Source organism: Carettochelys insculpta, chromosome 24, assembly GCF_033958435.1.
Source record: "Carettochelys insculpta isolate YL-2023 chromosome 24, ASM3395843v1, whole genome shotgun sequence".
In the NCBI taxonomy this organism is placed as follows: domain Eukaryota; kingdom Metazoa; phylum Chordata; order Testudines; family Carettochelyidae; genus Carettochelys; species Carettochelys insculpta.
This window is the reverse complement of record NC_134160.1, coordinates 15,864,454-15,885,469: the sequence shown is the minus strand read 5'-3', so window position 1 is coordinate 15,885,469 and position 21,016 is coordinate 15,864,454. Positions and strand designations below refer to the sequence as shown.

Here is a 21,016-nt window from a genome sequence, read left to right as displayed (position 1 = left end):
GCGGGACCCCCAGGTACCGGCTGAGCTGTCCCCTTCCCTTGCCCAGACGCCCATGAGTACAGGTTCCCCGCCCTCCCGTAAATAAAGACAATGCTGAAACGTTTGTGTTGGACATACTTTATTTGAAAACGAAGCCTGCCCAACAAGCCTGATATTGGGGCCAAGCCCCCATCTGGCCACAGCATCGTAACACCCCTGCAACCCCACACACGCCTCAGTCCTGAGCCTGTCATACACCGGAACCCCCTGTCCTGAGCCTGTCACATCCCCACTGCACAATCCACACACTGCAACTCTGTGTCCTGAGCCCCTCATACACCCCAACCTGAACTCCTGCACCCCCACTTCCACAAGCCTGTGGTTTGCTCAGCACCCCCGTCCTAGCAGCCCCTTCTCCACCTCTTCCTGCACCCAAATTCCCTCCCAGAGCTGCACCTTTCACTCTTTGCCACACCCAGATCCCTCTTTCCCACGCAGAGCCCATACCGCCTGTCTCAACCCAGTGAGAGTGAGTAAGGGCTGGGGAAAGCAAATGATGGAGAGGAGGGGAACAGAGAGGGTGGGGCCTCAAGAACAGGATGGGGTCTTGGGGCTTGCCCTGACATTTTAAAAGTGATCTTGGGGGTAAAAAGATTGCAGACCACTGCTGTGTTAAATTTTTGAGCCAGAAAAAACTACTTGTGCTTATTTTTTAATTTTAAACAACATTTTTTTACCAAGTTTTTGTGTTTATTTTAAATTTTCAATTACAAATTAAAGTTTTTGTTAAAGGCGGGGTTGGATGCTAGTAAAGAAGAGGCAGGGGCATGAAGGTTTCTCAAAAATCAGAAAAGGGGTGTGATGGTGAAAAGTTTGGGAACCATTGGTCTAGCAGATTAGGGAACCAGTAAATGTGATGACTGATACCGGCTCATTGCATGGCCCTGATCAAGTCTCTGCTTTTGTGCCTCTCTTTCTCCATCTATAATATGAAGCTCTTAATTGCTGTGCACCCATCTCCTGGGAGTGTGTGTGGCATTATAGGGTTAATTAGCTCATATTTATAAGGTGCTGCAGGTATGTGATGAATGGGAAGAGATTTTCATTTCCAGAGCCCGTATGTTTTGGGGGCCAACAGATTACAAACACCGAGCCTGATCACTTTGTCCCTGTGGCTGGTTTAAATCAGGAGTAACCTCACTCAAGTGTGGCGTGATTCTGGTGTCCATGGAAGGAGAGCTGGGTCTGTTACTCATTAAACAATGCATTTGCTTGTGTGTGCTGGGTATCTGCATGGGAGCTCATGCACCTAGCCAGGTTCTGCATGTCCAAATGCATGCTGTCTCTTTCTGTGAGGCCAACATGTATAGGGCCTTATCCAAACCCCCTTGAAGTCATCAGACAGACTCCCATTGACCTGCATGAGATTTGGGTCAGTGGGTGCAGAAGGCATCTCAAATCTGCTACATTTTTTGAGCACTCTTCCTGAGTGCAGAGCCCTCCTGCAAATCCCTATGCCATCCCCCTGCTTCTCTATCCTGCTGCTAAAGGCATTTCTGAGCCTCTCTCTTTCTCTCCCCAGTACGCAGTGTGGCTAGTGCTGTGGGTTGGATGGAACGCGTTCATCATCTGCTTTTACCTGGAAGTTGGACACCTGTCACAGGTAATTACCTCTGTAATGACACTGAGCACCGCCTCCTCCAGAGCCATTCCTCAGCCTAGCATCCTTGCCTGACATCCGTCCCATCACTGCTCTCATTCTTCATGCAGATGGAGGTCACAGTGCCAGGAAGGAGCAGCACTGGCGTGAGAGATCACAGGGCATCTCCACTCCTGGTGCTTGTTTGCAACCCTTCCTTCCTTCCCGGGAGGTAGCGTGGCTTAGTGGTCTGCAGGCTTCCCCCAAATGCAGCTGTCATGCTGTTCAAAGGATGGTGCACAGGTTGAACCTCTCTCATCCGACACCATTGGGACCTGACTGGTTCTGAGTGATGGAATCTGCTGGACCATGGGAGGTTAATATTGTCTAGCACATTAACACTTCCCCTGCTTACTGGGCTCTTAGAAGACTTTTAGGGGTAAATTACAGCTCAATAACAGCACAAAACATAGGGAGCCAAGACTCGTGGATGTAAGCAAACTTTATGGGACCACAGGAAACTTGGCCACACCCAGTATAAACCATCATCTGGCTAACTAAAATCATGCTGGATTATGGATACTGTTGGACAAGAGAGTTCTGGGTTAGAGAGGTTCAACCTGTAATGAATTGGCCATTGAGACTGCAGACCTAGGCTCTTGCGTGAGCCACGCACTCCTGTGGGACCTAGGGGAAGTCACTGAATCTGCTCTGTCCCTCGGGTCCCAGTCTGTAGAGTGTGAGAGGACTTCCTTACCACACGCAGTGTTGGGAGGATAAAGGTCCGCTGACGGTGGGGATGTGTTCAGACTAGGTTGGGATGAGGTTTAGCTGAACCTCAGTTGTTCCCTACAACATCACCTGGCCTCCTCTCACACAGCTCTGCTGGTGTCCCTTGGTGCACTGCCAGCTGGCCCAGCCCTCCATTGCAACTGGTCAAAACATTTCCAGCAGAACGTATTTCTGCTGGAAAATGAGAAGGACATGGTGGGGGAGGAAATATCCTGAGACAAGCGTTCAAACTACACAGGACTCTTTTTCCAGTCTGGGAAACCTGAAGAACATCCTGGCACTCTTTCACCAGCCAATGTTGGCCCAATAAATGATACTTCTTCAGCCACTTCACTTCCCTCAGATCCTGGCCCTAGCACAGCTGCAACAATGCTGCAAATGGCAGTTGGCAAATGGGGAGTCAATTGATTTGAAACATTTGATGGGAATGAAGTGATTGTGTCAGAAATTTTGTGGGAACAAAATGTTTCATTTCAACATAAAATGTTTTGTTTCAATGTCATTTCATATCACATCAGGCACAACAATAAAGTCAAAACTGTTTAGATTTTGAGCAGGTCGGCACAAAATATTTCCTTTTGTAAAACAGTCAGGCTGTGGCCACACTTGGCCAAAACTTTGAAATGGCCGTGCATATGGCCATTTTGAAGATTACTAATGAGGTGAATTGAATATTCAGCGCCTCATTAGCATTAGGATGCTTCTGGCTGCGGCACTTCAAAAGTGCCGCTTTCAAAAGCGCGTGACTTGACTTCCTTTTTGAAAAGGACCCCCGTGTAGCCACGCCAAGCCACGCGCTTTCAAAAGTGGCACTTTTGAAGTGCCACAGCCAGAAGTGTCCTAATGCTAATGAGGTGCTGAATATTCAATTCAGCACCTCATTAGTAATCTTCGAAATGGCCATTTGCATGGCCATTTCGAAGTTTTGGCCAAGTGTGCCCACAGCCTCAGAGATTTCGTATTTTCTTTGGGGTGAATTTCATGCTCTTGGAATGTCCGGAGGGTTGGGAATTCTGGGTTTTGCCAGCTGTGTTCCGAGTCACTCTCAGCAGAGCTTTCTGGCTGTGAGGAGGTGGATGGGTGTTGTGCTGGGGGGAGGAGAGAATGTGCCAAGGCTCCACACTTGGTTTCTGCTGTTAACTTTGCCCGGATTTACAAAGGCTGGCTGAACTCCTCCCTCCACTGAAGTCAAAAGGAGTGTGGCCACTTACTTCAAAGGAGACCAGATTTCAATACAGTTCTTCAGAAATGAAGAGCTGGTGTGTTTCCCCTCCTTCCTCGCCTCTCATTTACACCCTTTTATCTTCAGTGCGCCCCGTCTTCTTATGGTGACCTGTGAAAATGGCAGACTTCAGAGCAATGGGCAAGTCTTGGGCAGATTGGCTAGAGTTTCCCATCACAGGGCTGGAAAGTCTCTGCCACTTGAAGGTTCAGTCTTTGTACAGGAATGCGTGCTAAGCCCTTGGCCCGCTATGCAGCAGAGGAGATTGCATACACTGGCTTGTTATTGCAGGGTTTCTCCTGAGCACAGAGCTGCATACACTAATTTTTGGGGTAGCTCATGTAGACTGGGTAGCACACGCTGGTTTGTGTTTGTTGAGCTGGCTGTAAGGGCTGGGCAGTGCCCTCTGATGTTATTATTAATGACAGGAAACTCTTTCCTATCCAGCATTCTATAATCCAGAACTCTCAAAGAATTGGCATTTTAACCCCAAGTAAAATTTAATTACATTTTCCGTAAGTACAGTATAGTGAAAGTAAATACAAATAAATACAGCAAATACAGTAACAGTGTACAGTGCGCAGTACTGCTGTTGTAGGCAACTAAAGTACTCTGCATACATTTTTGTTTGTCTCAATATCTGATCTTATTTTTCTTTAGTGCTACACATTGCTAGATACACTTCTGTATGATTCAGAATGTTGGAATATTTGGCAACCTCCTGGTCTCAGGGCTGCCGAATACGAAAGAGTTTACTGGATGGTTATTATTAGTGTAGATGCTGGGAGGCTTAGCTACAGACCAGCACTCCATTGTGCCAGGTGCTGTGCAAACAGAACAAAAAGCTGGTCTCCACTCCAAAGAGTTTTCACTCTAAGACAACAGATGACAGACGGGGAGTGCCTGGGAACAATGAGATGATAGTGGATGGTATGATAGGCAGTGGTCTTGGCTCAAGGATTGCTCATGGGTGTTGTTTTGGTCACCATTTTTCTCCTCAGAGGTTTGGGCATGATGTCTCTCCCTACGGTACGTTGATCTCCTGACATGCAGAGGACAATGATTTCTCCTCCCAGTGATTTGTATGCACTGTATTTTTCTCACAATGCCTGTTCCTTGTAACTCTTTCTCTTTGGAGTGTTCTGCTTATTATACCTTTTGTCTTGCAATAGTTTCTCCTCGGACCATCCATTCTGTGATTTTTTTAGGCCAGTGATGGCTTCTGCTCATGAGGATTCAGTCTACAGAATATAGAATCAAAGAATAGAATCACAGAATCCTAGGGTGGGAAGAGACCTCAGAAAGTCTTCGAGTCCAACCCCCTGCTGAAAGGAGGACCGAGACCAACTAAATCAACCCAGCCATGACTTTGTCAAGCCAGGATTTAAAAACCTCTAGAAATGGAGAGTCCACCACCTCTCTAGGCAATGCATTCCAGTGCTTCCCCATCCTCTTGGTGAAATAGTTTTTCCTAACATCCAAGCTACACCTCCCACATTGTAACTTGAGAGCATTGCTGTCATCTGTCACCACTGAGAACAGCCTCTCTCCATCTTCTTTAGAGCCCCCTTCAGGTAGTTGAAGGCTGCTATCAAATCCCACCTCACTCTTCTCTTCTGCAGACGAACTAAGCCCAAATCTCTCAGCCTCTCCTCCTCATTTTGCCACACACTGGCTATGTCTACACTAGGACACAACGTCGAAGTAGCCTATTTCGAAGTAAGAACTTCGAAATAGGCTACTTCGACGATTATCGTCTACACGTCCTCCAGGGCTGGCAAACGTCGACATCCAACGTCGAAGTAGCACTGGGGAACATCGAAAAGAGCCGCCCCACAGGGAAACGCGGCGCGTCCACACACATAAGCCCCCTATTTCGAAATAAGGGGCCAGGAAAGCCCACAAACCGGGTCACAGAGCACACTAGCCCTTCTGGGGCAGCTGCAAGCCGCTCCCTTAAAGGGCCCCTCCCAGACACACTCAGCCTGCACTGCACGAGCAGCCCTGCGTTGGTGAGACAAGCCTCGCAGACCTCGAGCCCGCAGACATGGACCTCCAGCAGCAGCTGGAAGCCCTACAAGCTGTCTCCTGCAGAGCAGGCACCCTTCTAGATGCTGCCTGGGCAGCCGCCCACCAGCTCCTGGAATGGGAGCCCTCCCCAGGAGCACCAGGAGATGCCCCCGACCATCGGGCCCTCATCGCCCTCCCCTGCCGGGTGCCCCGCCGACTCTGGAGCTACCCCTCCAGCACCGAGTGGTGGGAGCACCTGGTTATGGGGGAATGGAATGATGACCAGTGGCTGTGGAACTTCCGCATGAGCCGGTAGACCTTCATGGAGCTCTGCCAGTGGCTAACCCCTGCACTCAGGCACCACGACACCCAGATGCGGCACGCCCTCCCCGTCGAGAAGAGGGTCACAATAGCTGTCTGGAAGCTGGCCACTCCAGACAGCTACCGCTCTGTGGGACAGCAGTTTGGAGTGGGAAAGGCCACAGTCGGGGCTGTCCTCATGGAGGTAAGGAGGCCTGGGGCTGAACTCCCTGCTGGGGAGGGGGGCCTGGGTGAGCAGGGCCTGGGTGAGGAGGGCCTCAGGAGGGGGCTTGGGTGAGGGGGGCCTCAGGAGGGGGGCCTGGGTGAGGGGGTCACACTCTGCAAACCCTCACAGGCACCCGTGTTCCCTCTCCACAGGTGGTGCGTGCACTCAATGCCCTGCTGCTGAAGAGGGTCATCTGAGCTGGGGACCTGGACTTGGCCGTGGAGGGATTCGTCACCATGGGATTCCCCAACTGCTTCAGAGCTCTTGATGGGACCCATATCCCCATCCACACCCCAGACCACAGTGGTGGCCGCTATGTCAACAGGAAAGGCTACCACTCTGTGGTCCTGCAGGCCATGGTCAACAGCCGTGGCTGCTTCCAGGACATCTACGTGGCCTCTGGGGGATACCACCACCGTATCCCTCTGCCTTGTGGAGGATGCGGCATACCCACTCCAGCCCTGGCTTACGTGGCCCTATACAGGCCACCTCTCTGACAGCCAGGAGCGCTACAACACCCGCCTCAACCATGCCCGACAAGTGGTCGAGCGAGCCTTCGGGGGCCTGAAAGGCTGCTGGCGTTGCCTCCTGGCACGCCTAGATCTGGGTCTCCCAAACATCCCCCAGGTTGTGGGGGCCTGCTGCACACTCCACAACCTGGTGGAAAGCAAGGAGGAGGCCTTCGTGCAGGGCTGGGCACAGGAGGCTGCAACAGGCTACCCCCCAGCCAGCCGCCGCCCCGAGCCACCAGGCCCACCAGGACGGGGTCCAGGTCCGGGAGGCCCTAAGGGAGTACTTTCACCAGGGGGCCCAGTGAGCGACACCCCCGGCCATCCCTGCACCCTGCCGCAGTACCCACACCTCACCCTCACCAAAAGCACACGGGACACAGGTTTTGGGAAAAATAAAACTGTCATTATTTACAAGAGAAACAAAAATGTCACCTCTTTTTGGCAAATAAATAATAATATTAGCAAAAAGAACAGATTAATGAAAATAATGACTATGTACAAGTGGGGACATCTCTACAAACTATAATGGGGGGGGTCAACTATAAATAACTATATACAAGGGTGGGGACAACTATTTACAGGGGGGGAGATGTGGGCAGGCTACCCATCGGCCCATCATTCTGGGGTGGGGGTGGAAGGGCGCGACCCCCGCCGTGTTCAGCTGGCAGGTCCCCCTTTCAGCCGGGGTCCCTGGCGAGGCTGGCTGGGGGCCGGGAGCATGGGGAGGTATGGCCGACGTGGGTCCATGGCCCCGGGTGGCTCCTGCTCTGAGGAGCTGGTGGGTGGGGCAGCAGGCGGGACGACACCAGGTAAAACGACAGCGGGCAGGACGACAGCAGGGGGGACAACAGTGGGCGGGACATCAGCGGGTGGGGCAGCGGGGAGGGCAGGACGGAGGACATTGGGGGGAGGCAGACGGGACACCAGCTCCTCAGGGGTATCGGCCACCTGGTTAAAGGTGGCCATGAACTCGCACCAGGCCTCCCGGCGCCAGGCGGCCTCCCGCTCCTCGAATTGGAGCCTCCACTCCATGAGGTCCTCCTGGCGCCAGAGGGCGGCAGCCACCTCTGGGTCATAGGTGGTGGTGGTGCGGCGGTGTCATCTCCGGGAGTGGACCCGGACTGGAGCAGGCGGTGTTCCCGACAGCTGGTGCTCCGGTGGTCTGGGAGGGCTGTTGGGGACGACAGATGGTGCAGCTGCAGAAATAGGGGGAAAGGGGGAAGGGAGGCCATGAGTACCCAGCCTTGACCCGTGGCCCACCCCCCCATCCCCCCAAGGGCCTGTGTCTCCACCCCATCCATCCCCCATTGGTGCGTGCAGTGATCCTGTGGGTGGCCCCCTCCAGTGGTCCTCCCCTCTCCCCTCCCACCAGGGCTGGGGCACGGCACTGTCCATGGGTGGAGGTGCTGCTGGGCACTGGTGGCTGTGGCAGCATCCCCGTGCTGTGGATTGCCCGGGCCATGTCAGGCTGGGGTGTTGTGGGGATGTGGGGGGCCCCCCGGTCAAGTGGTGCCCCCACCCCATGCTCAGGGAGTCTGTGCCCTGTGGGGTACGTACGTGATGGTGCACTGCCAGGCTGCAGAGATGCCCATGAGGCACACACCCGGCTGGAGCTGCAGCACGGCATGTCCAGCACCAGCTCCCCCTCCTCACTGGACGACTCTGTGGCTGGGGTGGAGGGTCCCAGCTGTAGGCTTGGGGGGGCAGAGCTGCCCTCTGGTCCTGACCCTGTCTCCGAGGCCAGCTGGGGTTCATCAGCCGTGGTGTCAAGGGTGGCTGGGGCGGGAGGAGGTGCCCCGGGGGCCCAGGATAGCCCTGAGCTCCCGGTAATAGGGGCAAGCGGCAGGGGCAGCCCCAGACCGGCTGACCAATTCCCGGGCCTGGGCGTAACCCTGCCGCAACTCCTTGACCTTGCTCCTGACATGGTCAGGAGTGCGGGCAGGGTGACCCCGGGCAGCCAGGCCCTTGGCCAGCCAGGCGAACGCCTCCGCGTTCCGCCGCTTGCTCCCCATGACATGCAGCACCTCCTCCTCCCCCCAGAGCCCCAGCAGGTCTCGGAGTTCAGGGTCTGTCCAGGAGGGGCCCCGCTTCCTACCCCGCCGGCTGGAGGCCTGGGATCCCTGGGATGGCCCAGAGGGGGAGCTCTGAGGGCGTTCGTGAGGCTGGCTGGCTGCCATGATGTCCCTCTGGCAGTGCAGGGACACCACGTGGCAGGGCTGCTGCATGCACGCTGCCAGCTTCCTGCTATGGGGTTTCTGGGTCCCTGCGGCTTTAAGAGCCACTGAGTGCAGAGACCATAGAGCCCCGCAGGGGCTGGACAGAGCGTCTCAACCCCTCAGCTGATTGGTGCCATGGAGGACTCCGCTATTTCGAAGTAGCAGGACGCAGATCATCTACACACACCCTACTTCGACGTTGAACGTCCCATCTTCTGATGGGAATAGCAATTTCGATGTCTCGCCGCTTAACGTCGATTTCAACGTCGAAATAGCACCCGGCGCGTGTAGACGCGACGGGTGCTATTTCGACGTTGTGCCAGCTACTTTGAAGTAGCCAGCTAGTGTAGACGTAGCCACTGGTTATTTCCACCCCACACTGAGATGACCAAAGAGCTCACACCTCAGAAAGAGCAACTGGGACATGCTGTTCTTCAGTACTCATTGATGCCTTGTCTAATGACATCTGGAGAGCCACACCCAATGGGGTGACTCGCATGGTATTCTGTGGGCCCTCATTTCTGGGTCTCAGGGAAGCCTGGAGGCAACTCAGTAGATTTAGAAGGGCCCCAAGGAAACCTGCTTGCCACCAACACGGCAGCGTTGTGCTAGTCTGACAGCACAACACCTACACATTGGCTGGCAGCGTGCATGGAGGGAGGCAAAAAGAGAAATCTTCCATGTACACCTTGTACAGCCACTGTTGCTTCCTTATCTCTTCGGAACAACTGTGGCGCCCCCTTCTCAGCCTCTCCTGAAAGAAAGCGAGTGACACTTTCACTAAATCTGAAGGGATGTGCACATTTAGCGGCAATGGCAAAATCACCCTGTGAAACACCAGCTCCATTTACCCACCAGACAGAGATGGATGGTGCTGCTGGCTTTCCATTTGGCTACTCAGATCCATCAGCGTCCCGGGAAGGGCAGGGAGGTGAGAGCAAAGGAGTGGGTGGCTCGGAAGGGAATGAGACTGCTGATTCTAAAGTGGAGCGCAGGAGAGCAAAATTAATGGGACTGATTAATTGGGAATTGCAGGGTGCTCGTTAATCACATGCTCTCACTTAGTCTGCCTCTGTTTATGGACTGCAGAAATCAGACAACACAATTTCATGAGCTGAGGTTGAGGTTCTCATGACTGCTGTTTGCAGGGACACCAGTGCTGCTGCTGCAGGATTCAGCTGTGTGTTACAGCAGCAAGAAGCAGGCTTTTAAGCGGTTACCGCTAGAAAAGGGTCTGTCACTCTCCCGCCTTGTCACTCGGCAGAATGACTCCCTGGCCAGCTCTGAGGCCAGGGCTACTTCTAGCTCCTTATCTGGCACAGCTCCATCAGTGGGATGTGACCAGAGAGCTGGAGCTATGCCAGCATAACCTCTTAGTGTGGACACAACCTGCAGCGAGGGAAGTGGGTGGGGGGACACCACCACCCTGAATGGTGGTAGCTACATCCAGGGAATCAGTCATCTATTGACCCAGTTGTGCTACACTGGGAATTAGATCAGCACACCTATGTCCCTCGGGCGGTGGATTTTTCACACCCTGGACTGACCCAGCTACATCCATCAAAATTTGAAGTGTAGAGCGGACTTTGAGTGTGAAAAAAACTGCCACCAATCTTTATAGCTATGGCAGCAAAACCCCGGTGTAAACGCAGCTGTGCTGGCAACCAAAACCCTTTAGCTGCCTGGAAGAGCTTATTTCTTTGCAGATCTTGTCTAAACGATCCTGGCAAAATTGCCCTTTTGCTGATATAAACTCCTTCTCCCCTAGCTGGCTGTGCCAGTTTCACTATATTGGTAGAACCCGCTGTACAGTTATACCCACAAACCATTTCTAGGGTAGACAAACGCCTCTCATTTGACCAGTGTGGTCACAGTCTACGCCAAGTGGCATGGGAGTCTCTTGTGCCATGCACGCCAGCAGCCAGAGAATAGTACATGTAACAGAGGGGTCACTGTGTTAGTCTGGCTCTGCAAAAACAACAAGAAGTCCTGTTGCACCTTATAGAATAACAGATATATTTGTAGCATAAGCTTTCAGGGGCAAAGACCCACTTCATCATATATTTATTTGTTTAGAGCTAGTGACGGGTGCTGTCATTTCCTTAGAGCCCAGGGGAGGCCTCTGTTTGTAGGGAGAGGCCACCTTTAGATCTTATAAAAATACATCGGTTAGTCTAGACTGATCCATGCTGTTCAATGTGCCCAGACCCTGGGCTCAATTCTCCCTCACCCTGAGCTTTGTACCATCATTTACCTGAGGGCAGAGTGAGCTCAAGGGGGTGGGAATCCGTCAGAATGGCAGTGGTTTTGGTGTGAATGAGGTTGCAGTGCAGTGAAGATTGACCCCTTTGTCAGTGTTGATGCTGCCTCCAGAGGGGAAATGGCATGAACTGAGCTTGGAATTTCAGACCTCGGGCTGTGCCTCTTGTGCAAGCAGTGGGACAAAACCCTTTGGGATGTGGGATGGGTCTTAATTCCCCCTGCAATGTACCATGCATGCACCTAAGATGCTGTATGTACAACTTTTACTAAGGCTTGATCTTGATATAGCAGGTGTCAGTGTTTAGGACCATGCAAGGCCACTCAGCTGACTTATCCAGCAGTCAGAACAGGTGGTCTCACTAGCGTATGTGCAGGCAGGAATCAGAAGAGCTGTGATGAGACTCTTTGAGATGAGTGAGAGCTGGAGGGAGCACAGGAGAGCCCCCTGGGCAGGGACAGGCAAGAGATGGCTCACAAGCCGGGCAATCTGGCCCATGGCCAGACCCCATGGCTGCTGTGGAGTGGGGAGAGCTTTTGTGCTGCCCAACCCCCTGCAAAATCTCTCTGCTCCGATTGGCTATCTTCCCGTGCTGTCGCCGCCTCCAGCCAATAGGAACTGAGATTTTGCTGAGGACAGGGATAGCACAGGACAGTTTCTCAGTTCCCATTGGCCATTTTCCAGTCAACAAGAGCTGAGAGATTTTGCTGAGGGCTGGGCAGCGGGCAAAGCCCTCCCTCCCTCCCTCCCTCAGGGCAGAGAGCCTTTGGGCTGGGCTACCTGCCCAAGAGATACCTGTGCCTCCACGCCAGAGCCTGCATCTGGCACCGCATCCCACCCCGCTCCCAGAGCCTGCACCGATTCCTGTGCCCCTCCCCCGGGCCAGATTCCTCTCCTGAGCCCCTCCCCCAGGCCGGATTCCTCCTGAGCCCATCCCCCTCCCAAACCCTGCACCCCAATACTCTGCCGCAGACTGGCTGGTGGTGGGAGGGTGTGGCAAGGCAGGCAGTTGCACAGGGCCTGGCATTTCAAAGGGGCCTAGACCTCCTGGTCACCGCCCCTGCTCGTGCAGCAGCAGCTGGAGCTGGATACACAGGCCCCTTCGAAACAGACTGAAGTGCAGTTCACTGCTCTGTGGGCTGCGGAAGGGCCCAGCACTGTGCTCCACCGCAGGCTAAGGCCTCACCGCCCTCAGCCCCACCCACCCCTTCCACCTGAGGCGCCCCCCTTCTGGGGCACCAAGTGGGCCCCACACGCACACCTTATCCCCAGGCTCACGGTGGCTGTTGGCTCCAATCTCCTGCCCCAGATCACCAACCCCTTCCTCCCCAACACTCCCTCTCAGACCTCACAGCCTCTCCTGCAACCGAGTCCCTGCCCCGAGCTCCCTTCTGCACCCAGCCTCCGTCCCAGATCCTGCACCCCTCCATAGGACAGTGCAGCTCTTGGCCACTTGCCAGCAGCGTGGAGTGAGCGGCCACCTCCCAAAATCCTTGCCCAGCCCTGCCCCAGGGAGATCCTACGCATGCTGACATTTCCTGTGGGCCCAGAGGAGGTTTCTGTTTGCAGGGAGAGGCACCCTTAGATCTTGGTTACTTACACTGACCATCATAAAGAACCAGTTAATTAATACTCAGTAATTACCCAGTTTGTGCTGGTGCTGTAGAAGAGCAGCTGAGGGAATTGAGCACGTGGAGAGCTGAACATTCACAGCCCTCTGGTAGCACTGGTAGACACGACAAGGCAGCAGCCTGGAGAGTTGGCAGCATCAGCGGTACATTAATTTTGGGTATCTTAATGGGTTTGAGAAACCAGCAGCTAGTAGCTTGCCGGGCCCATTTCCAGCAGCCAGCTGCAGTCATTGCTGTGTGTTGGTGCCTGTCACAGATCTATGGCCAGCCTCCCCTGGCACGACAGCTCTCAGGCACACTGGGGCCAGATCCAGGCCATGGGCTTATGTGAAGCTTTGGAGTGCTGCTGCCTGGCTTGCAGCTGGGTGCATGTCAGACACATCCTGACAGGTGGAAAAGCTCAGGGATTCTGCAACCGCAAAGGAGACTGCTGGGAGCACAGAGCAGAGCAGCAGGGCAGAGCAGGGGTTCTCCAACAGAGGGCACTGTGCTTCTGGTGATGAAACTGGGGGACTGGGGAGCCTCCCCTTTTGGCCTCAACCAACCCCCAGCCTTGCCAAGCTCATCAGCTGAAGCAAGGTGCCCAGCGTGCACCCCAGCTCAAAGCAGCACCAGTCCCTGCCAGAAAAGCAGATGTAAAACTGGCCAACATGTTTCCATTGCCACAATGATCAACTCTCACTCCCCAATTCCGCGGTCAAGATCTCTGGTCCTACATTCAGTGCATCAGATCCCCGCAAAGTGCTGTGTGGATGAAACCAGTCACTGCACCCTTGGAGGGGCTCACCTAGGAAAATGATCACACAGAGCGCTCGCTCAGCCATGGGCCAGCACTTTTCTCACAGCGATCACTCTGTGTCTGACCTCATCCTCAAAGGGAACCTGCGTGACCCCTTCAAAGAACTCAGAGATTTTAAGGGCAGAAGGGACCATCGTGGTCATCTGACTTTCTGCTTATTGCAGGCCACAGACCCATCCCACTCCTGTGAAGCTGCAGACTAGCACAGCTGCCCCTCTGACACTATGTTCCTCTGGCTGAGTTACTGAAGTCGCAGGTCATGTTTTAAGGACTTCAGGTTACAGACACTCCACCATATACCACTAGTTTAAACTAGCAAGGGATCCATGATCTCCTGCACTATGCTGCAGAGGAAGGAAGGAAGGACCATCCTGCCACCTGCGCCCCCCCGACCCACACCTAGCCTCTCTGGCAAGCTGAACTATGAAAGTGTCTTCTCAACACAAAATAAGTGATTAGTTAGACCTCGAGCACCTGGGCAAGACTCACCCACCAGGCCCCTGGGGTAGAATTCCTGGTAGGAACTCACAGCACCCTCCCTCATCTGGAGTCCCATCTCTGGCTCTGACGATGTTTGTTCCAAGCAGTAGCAGACTGGCAAGATGCCATGGTAGGGAGTCTGATCATACCACCGACTCCATAAACCTGTCAAGCTCATGAAATCGGGGAGCTTTCCCCACTGCTCCCCTTGGAAGGCTGCTCTGACCTCCACGCCTCTCCTGGTTAGAAACCTTTGTCTAATCGTAAGCTGGAGCTTGCTGGTGGCCAGTTTACTTCGAGAGTGGGAATTTAAATTCAGAACTCTGGTAGACACTAATAGTCTTACTCTGAATTGGCTTGAGTCTGTCCAGCTCTCAAATGGAATCCTCAAGGAAACCGCAGAAGAGGAAACCTCAGACAACGTGGAGAAGATATACTGAGACTGAAGGACAACAAATGGGGTGCTCATGGAGCCAGCCGGAGGTTTTTTCCTGGACAGAGTGAAGTGGAGGGGACTTGTGGGTGACCTATGCTCCACTCGGAGTACAAGGGTTTAAGTAGAATTGGCTTTTGCCTCATTACAACAATTTGTAACCTGCTAATTGTCCTTTGTCCTGCAGCTGCAGAGGTGTTAATTGCACACTTCATTTGAAGTAGTTTCTTGTAGCATTTGTTAACCCTTTCTGCTGGAAATTGATCTGAAGAAGTGGGTCTGTCCCATGAAAGCTCATCACCAAATAAATCATTTTGTTAGTCATTAAAGTGCTACATTTCTGCTTCTTTCTGCTGGGACATTCTGTCACTGTTTCGTAGAATGATAGAATCCTAAGGCTGGAAGGGACCTCAGGAGGTCATCAAGTCCAGCCCCCTGCTACCTGAAGCAGAATCAACCCCAACTAAATCATCCTAGCCAGCCTTTGTCAAGCCAGGATTTAAAAACCTCTGGGGATGGAGATTCCACCACCTCTCTCGGTAACTCATTCCAGTGCTTCACCACCCTCCCGGTGAGGAAAAAAAAAAAAGGCCAGCAGTCAGGTAACATTTTGAAGATTAACAAAATGATTTATTAGGTGATGAGCTTTCGTGGGACAGACCCACTTTTTCAGATCAATAGCATTTCCAGTACAGACTGAAAATTACATAGTACAGAGGTCCAAAACCAATTTGCAATAAAAACTGACAAATCAAATACGTAGGACTGAAGGAGGCGGGTGAAGGGTGGTGCATGTTAAGTATCTTGTCTGAGATAATTGCAAACATCAAAGGAAGCAAAGCAGGCCTGGTAATGCATGAGACGTAACTCTCCTGGAGAAATAGTTTTTCCTAATATCCAACCTCCCCCTCTCTCTCCCCGCTGTAACTTCAGACCATTGCTTCTTGGTCTGCCATCTGGATCTGGACTCAGGCAAGCTGGGACCAGATCCAGCCCACGGGCTCTGCTTGGCAGCAGAGCGGAGAAGCAATTTTGCAGGCTGCTGCCGAGGTCCCTGCTGCTTCCATTCCCCATCACCAAGATGCTGCACCCCCAAAACATCCATGCACCCCCTTACATCCAGACCCAACTCACAGTCTGCTCTTGCACCCTCCCTCCTGCCCAAACCTCAAGTCTCAAGCCTGCTTCCTGGCAGGCCCCTCCCACACTGAACTCTTCAGTTTTTAGGTCCCGTCTTCACATAGTCCTGGCTGGGATGATTTAGCTGGGGTTGGTCCTGCTTTGGGCAGGGGGCTGGACTTGATGACCTCCTGAGGTCCCTTCCAGCCCTAGGATTCTGTGATTTAGCCTCATTCCAGAACCTAGGGGGCTCACAAAATCGCCTAGCTGTGGTCCCCCAGGCTCTGGGGCTAGTATGAGAGGGGAATGAAGGGAGTGTCTTTTTTATCTGTTTTTTCAGTTGGGGACCACCTCAAAGGGGAGGTTTGGAGGTTTTTCTTTTTTCTTTTTTTTTTTCTCAGTTGTGTGGCCTCTGACTGATTCCTCTGGGGGTCAGTGACCCCCCAACCCAGGAAAGGTTCCCCACCCCACTGTAATCTCAAAAGCCTGTCTCTGGCTCCTAACAAAAGTTGATCCAGTAAAAATATTTCCTCCCCCGCAGTGTTACCTAAATATCAGGAATCTCAAGTAAAATCTTCCTTGGTTTTTCATAGAGTCAAGACCTTGGGGATGTGATTCTAAGATTCTCCAGTCCTTATCAGAAATGGCAGTAGTACCGACACTTTAGCAAATCCTCCTCAGAGTTTCTTAGGCACTGGAATTAAGTATGCATTTACAGTCAAGGCCACTCTACTCCAAAGAGTTTTAAACAGACTGAACAAGAATAACTTGTCTTAGTTTATCCACTTGCATGGTATTTCTCATGCCCTGGTTCTACCAGATTTCCAGTTAGTCATACAGTCTTCCAGGGGTACCAGAGTCAAAACGAATTCCTTTCTGAGTGTGGATACACCAAGGGGCTCAGTTGAAAACGTGGCAAGTCAGAAATGGAGGCTGAGGTCAGAGGTTGATTGGAGACCAGCTAGTGACTGAGAGATGGGAGGACGGGTGGGGAAATGTCACAAAAAGAGCCTGTAGCTCGTGTTTGATGTACTGCAGAAAGGGAGGGCTACAAAGAGAGATGTGGTGTGGGACAAAGCAACAGGAGAATGATCTTTCAGAATCATTCTGAGTGGCTGTGAGCTGTGCAAGGTGGCCTTGGTCCAGCCTGGAGAGGAGGGAGCTGCCCTGAGACCGCGGATGACAAGAGTTTTATGTGTGGATAGCTAGGAGAGGACACATCTAGGTGTCATTAAGCAGCAAGAATTGGCAAGACTTAGGCATAGCTGGCTGGGAAGACCTAGCAAACTGACTGAGTGGAAGATGGTGCCCTGACTGTGGGCCTGAGTGAGAGGCAGATGATGGCATTGTCTGCAGTTTCCAAGGCAGGCAGGGATGGGAGATCTTGGTGGGGAGATTAGCAGTTCTGGTTTATCCGCTCAGCTCGAGCAGATGGCTGGACACATCGAGAGGAGCTATCGGGCCTAGACTTCAGGGTGGCCGTCAGGAGACAGGTCGGGGCAGAAAAGGGGAGTCAAGGCTGCAGGAGAGTAAGACCTGGATAAAATTGCCAGCCCTCGCAGTGGAAGAGAGAGGAGGGAAGAGAGGGCTGAACACAGGTGCTGAATCCGTTGGGGCTCCAACTGAAGATCCCCCGCTAGCCACAACGGGAGGGAGATGCAAGCGGAGGGCAGTGGGGGAACAAGGGTAGAGCTTTCAAGGAATGGGAGGAGGATTGGGGCCTCATGACACAATGGGGTGGAGCACTTACGCAGCCAGGAGGAGGTTGGCACCTGTGGAGCTGAGGGCAGGTTGGGGGGACTGGTGATCATGGAAGGGTCCGGTACCAGGAGCGAGGCCTGGAGCTGATGAGCAATGCTGGGAGGACAGTCAGAGGGGGGAGTGAGCAACGCAGAGAGCAGTGCTTAGTGAAAACCAGGCAAGCGAGCGGCCCTTTGAGTGACTGAAGAGATCAGACCAGGGCCACAACGGAATGGGGAGACGGAACCCAGGAAGCTCACAGCTGTAGGTCTGACAGAGGCAGAGTTAAGGCTGATGCAGTCTCGCGTTAAAATGACTTTGGTCTAAAAGTAGGAAAGGCACTTGTAGTGGGATGAGGGAGATTGGAACATTGTGAGCCTCCGGCTCCAAGGGCCTGATTCTCTAGTGTATTGACCCTACTGTCCTTATTCACATCAGTGCAAAGTGGGCGTGCAACCGGGTCACAATGGTAACATTTTGCTCTGCTTTAAATGACAGCACAAGGCACAAGGCAGAGGCGAATCAGGCCCTGGGAGCTCACAAAGAGGCAAAGGAGCAACATAAAAGCGCGTACTGTGCAAAGACATGGCCCTGCTGTTGTTCCCAAGAAGGCTCCCAGGGCTGGAGCAATAAATCTCAGCACAAACGTTATGAGAACATTAAATTACGAATAAAAGTTTGTTGTTCAAATTAATGGCAGCAGGGAGAGCTGTAAAGTGGTGAGCCGCCAAAGTGCTGCCAAAGTGCCGGAATGCAGCGAAATAGGCACGTGGCCAGGAAGGGAGTGTTCAGGGAAGCAGCTTTGCTCCCCTACCCCACAAGGGTGGGCACCGCTTGAGCCTTCCTCTCCTTTGGCAGTGGCTAGAAGATGCTGCCAAGCTCACATGTCGATGTTGTTACGCTCCAGGTGTTCCGTCCGTGCCCCTTAGAGAAAGGGAGGTGCGATTTTTCTCTGTGTGGGATAGCTTCTCTCCCTCAGGTGGACTGGCTGCCCATGAGCCTCTGGAAGTACACGGGCTTGTTTGTTCTTGTAGGGCTGCACTGGCGCGTGGACGTGGGAGGACGTGGACGTGGGAGGCTTGTTTGAAACTCTCTGAGCCTCTTGAGTCTGCACAGCTGGGCTGTTAACCCGTTCGGGTAAAGAGGTTTCTACTGTTTCCCCTTGTGCTTGGCTGGGGCACTCTCCCTCGTCTCTGTTGCCTTCTGGGCATAGTTCATCTCAGGGCCGCCCTTAAGATTTTTGGTGCCCTGTGCAGCCCATGAACCTGCACCCTCCATCCCCTGTGGGGTTGGGGAGGAGGGGCATCCACTCCATGGGGTGGGGCTGAGAGGGCAGGAGCTGTGGAGGTGGGGGAGTAGGACAGGGAGGCTGGTGGAGAACAGGCGGACTGAGTGGCACAGCCATCTGCTGCTGTGGGCCAGCAAGTGGAGGGGGGGCTGGGGGAGCAGAGAATCGGGGTGGGGTGGGTTGGGGTGGGGCAGGGCAGGGAGCCGGGTGCCAGGGGACTGGGTCCCACGGGGCTGGGAGGCAGAGCAGGCCCAGGGGGCTGGAGGATTGGGTCTGATGGGTCTGGGAGGCAGGAAGATTGGGGTTGACGGGGTCAGGTGGCTGAGCTGGTGGGGGGACAGCGGACTGGGGGCTGCCCGAGGGTGGGGGTGGCCCCAGGCATACGCAGCACAGGGCTTTACTAGCGTTGGAGCCCCAGTGCCCCAGATGTAGCAGTGCCCTACACACTGCGTATGCTTAAGGATGGCCTTGGTCCAGCCCTTGCAGCCTTTGTGGTGGATCAGTCAGGCTGTGCAGAAGCTCAGCAGAAATGGAAGCTAGGCTATAGGAAAGCTCCACATCAGGGTGGGGAACCTTCGTAGGGTGAGTGGCAACTGAGCCTGGGAAAAATCAACTGGGGGCACAAGTGCGATCCAATCCCCACAAAAAACCCCACGTTCCATGTGCCCGATTGCCCAGTGAGGAGACACTGGCCCTGCTGGCTGCTGGGCAGCCCTCTGCCCCTCCTGCCCACAGTGTCCAGGCAGGCATGTGCCCCGCGCTGCCCCCACCCCAAGTGCCAGCTCCGCAGCTCCCATTGGCCAGGGACGCGGCAGAACAGGGAGCCTACATGCCCCAGGGACATGCTGGCCGCTTCTGGGAGTGGCACGGACCAGAGCAGGCAGGGAGCCCACCTTAGCCCCTCCACATGACCTGCACTTTTAGTGGTCTAATTTCCTGGCGTGGCTTCAGTGGCCTCTGGGAGATAGAGCCTGATTCTGGGAGGCTTTTGGCCAAACTGGGTGGGTTGGCCTCCCTACAAGCTGGGGTCCCTGGCTCTCATTTCTGCTGTGCCCTGGTGTGTCTTGGGCAAGTCAGGGAACCCCTCTAGACCAGCTCTACTCTCATTAACATCTTTGTATGTGGAGTCACTCTGGGGTAGTAACTAGATTTTTGTTGATGGGACAGAGAGCAGAACATGGCCAGTTTCCTCATCTGACAGGGGTTACAAGGCTAAACTCCAGCCCCTCTCCAATGCTTTGAGATCTCTAATGCAATGCCACACTCTGGGAGTGTGTGTGTGTGTGTGTGTGTGTGTGAGACATCTCTGGGGTAGGAAAGTGAGATTTCTGATCTGAATGCTGAGGCATTATTGCCTGGCCTCAAAGGCCCCTGCCTGCAGGCTGACGCTGCTGCAGGCTTATCAGCCCATCTGAGTCCCAGCCACTGCAGGAGAGGACAGAGTGCTACACTGAGTGAATTACATGTCCCTTTCACTGTGAAGCCTGCTTGCTCTTGTTGCTGCCCTGTGGAGCAGACAACCTGGCTTTAAGAGGTCCTGAGCACCTGCAGCTCCCATGCACTTCACCAAGAGTTGGGAGGGTGCTACACCTCTGAAAATGGTTTGATTTGGATGACATGGTCTCCGTCTGGAGACAGGGGCTTGCATCCCACTGCTCACACCACTAGAGGTCACAGAGACCTGGGATCCAGGGTCAAGGCAAATGCTGGATTCTCATTATTTTCTGTTTTCAGAGACCCTTAATTCCTTGCTGTGTGTCTCCTAGTGGCCACCCTGAATAGTGGTTCTAAACATTCACAACGAACACTGCCATGTCCTGGGACTCAGGAACACCCTCTACTGGGGAACAGTTCCTACACACAGGCAATGCCTTATTCTGTGCTTGTGTTCCCCTGTTCCTCTCCCCTAGGACCGGGACTTCATCATGACCTTCAATACCTCACTGCACCGCTCATGGTGGATGGAGAATGGGCCTGGCTGCTTGGTGACGCCAGTGGTGAATTCCAACCTGGCCCCCGAGGACCACCACGTCATCACAGTCACGGGATGCCTGGTTGATTACCAGTACATTGAGGTGGTGAGCAGCGCCATGCAGATATTCCTTGCGGTAAGGGCAGCCCAGTTTGTCTTAGATTCCACGTCCCTCCATGGGACTTCTGAGGGTGCTGGGGTGGGGAATAGTGAAGATACTGGGCCTGATGTGCAAGCTTTGATGCCACAGGCTTCGCTCCTAGTTTCAAGTGAGAAGAGAATCCCAGAGCACACCAGCATAAGGGCTTGTCCTGGTGCAACTACAGCATGTGGGGCTCGGCCTGTGAGAGCTTTGATCTCACAAGCTCCGACCCCACTAGCAGTGAAGCTCTGGGTGC

General features: G+C 53.6%; 1 protein-coding gene across 1 annotated transcript in view; it reads left to right on the top strand.

The window, feature by feature from the left end:
- NKAIN1 (sodium/potassium transporting ATPase interacting 1) overlaps positions 1 to 21,016 on the top strand; it is a 205,232-nt gene that overhangs the window by 166,773 nt on the left and 17,443 nt on the right. The window contains exons 3-4 of the mRNA XM_074976065.1: positions 1,562 to 1,642; positions 20,557 to 20,754. Coding sequence (XP_074832166.1) covers positions 1,562 to 1,642; positions 20,557 to 20,754 — 279 coding nt within the window. The remainder of the gene's footprint in view (positions 1 to 1,561; positions 1,643 to 20,556; positions 20,755 to 21,016) is intronic.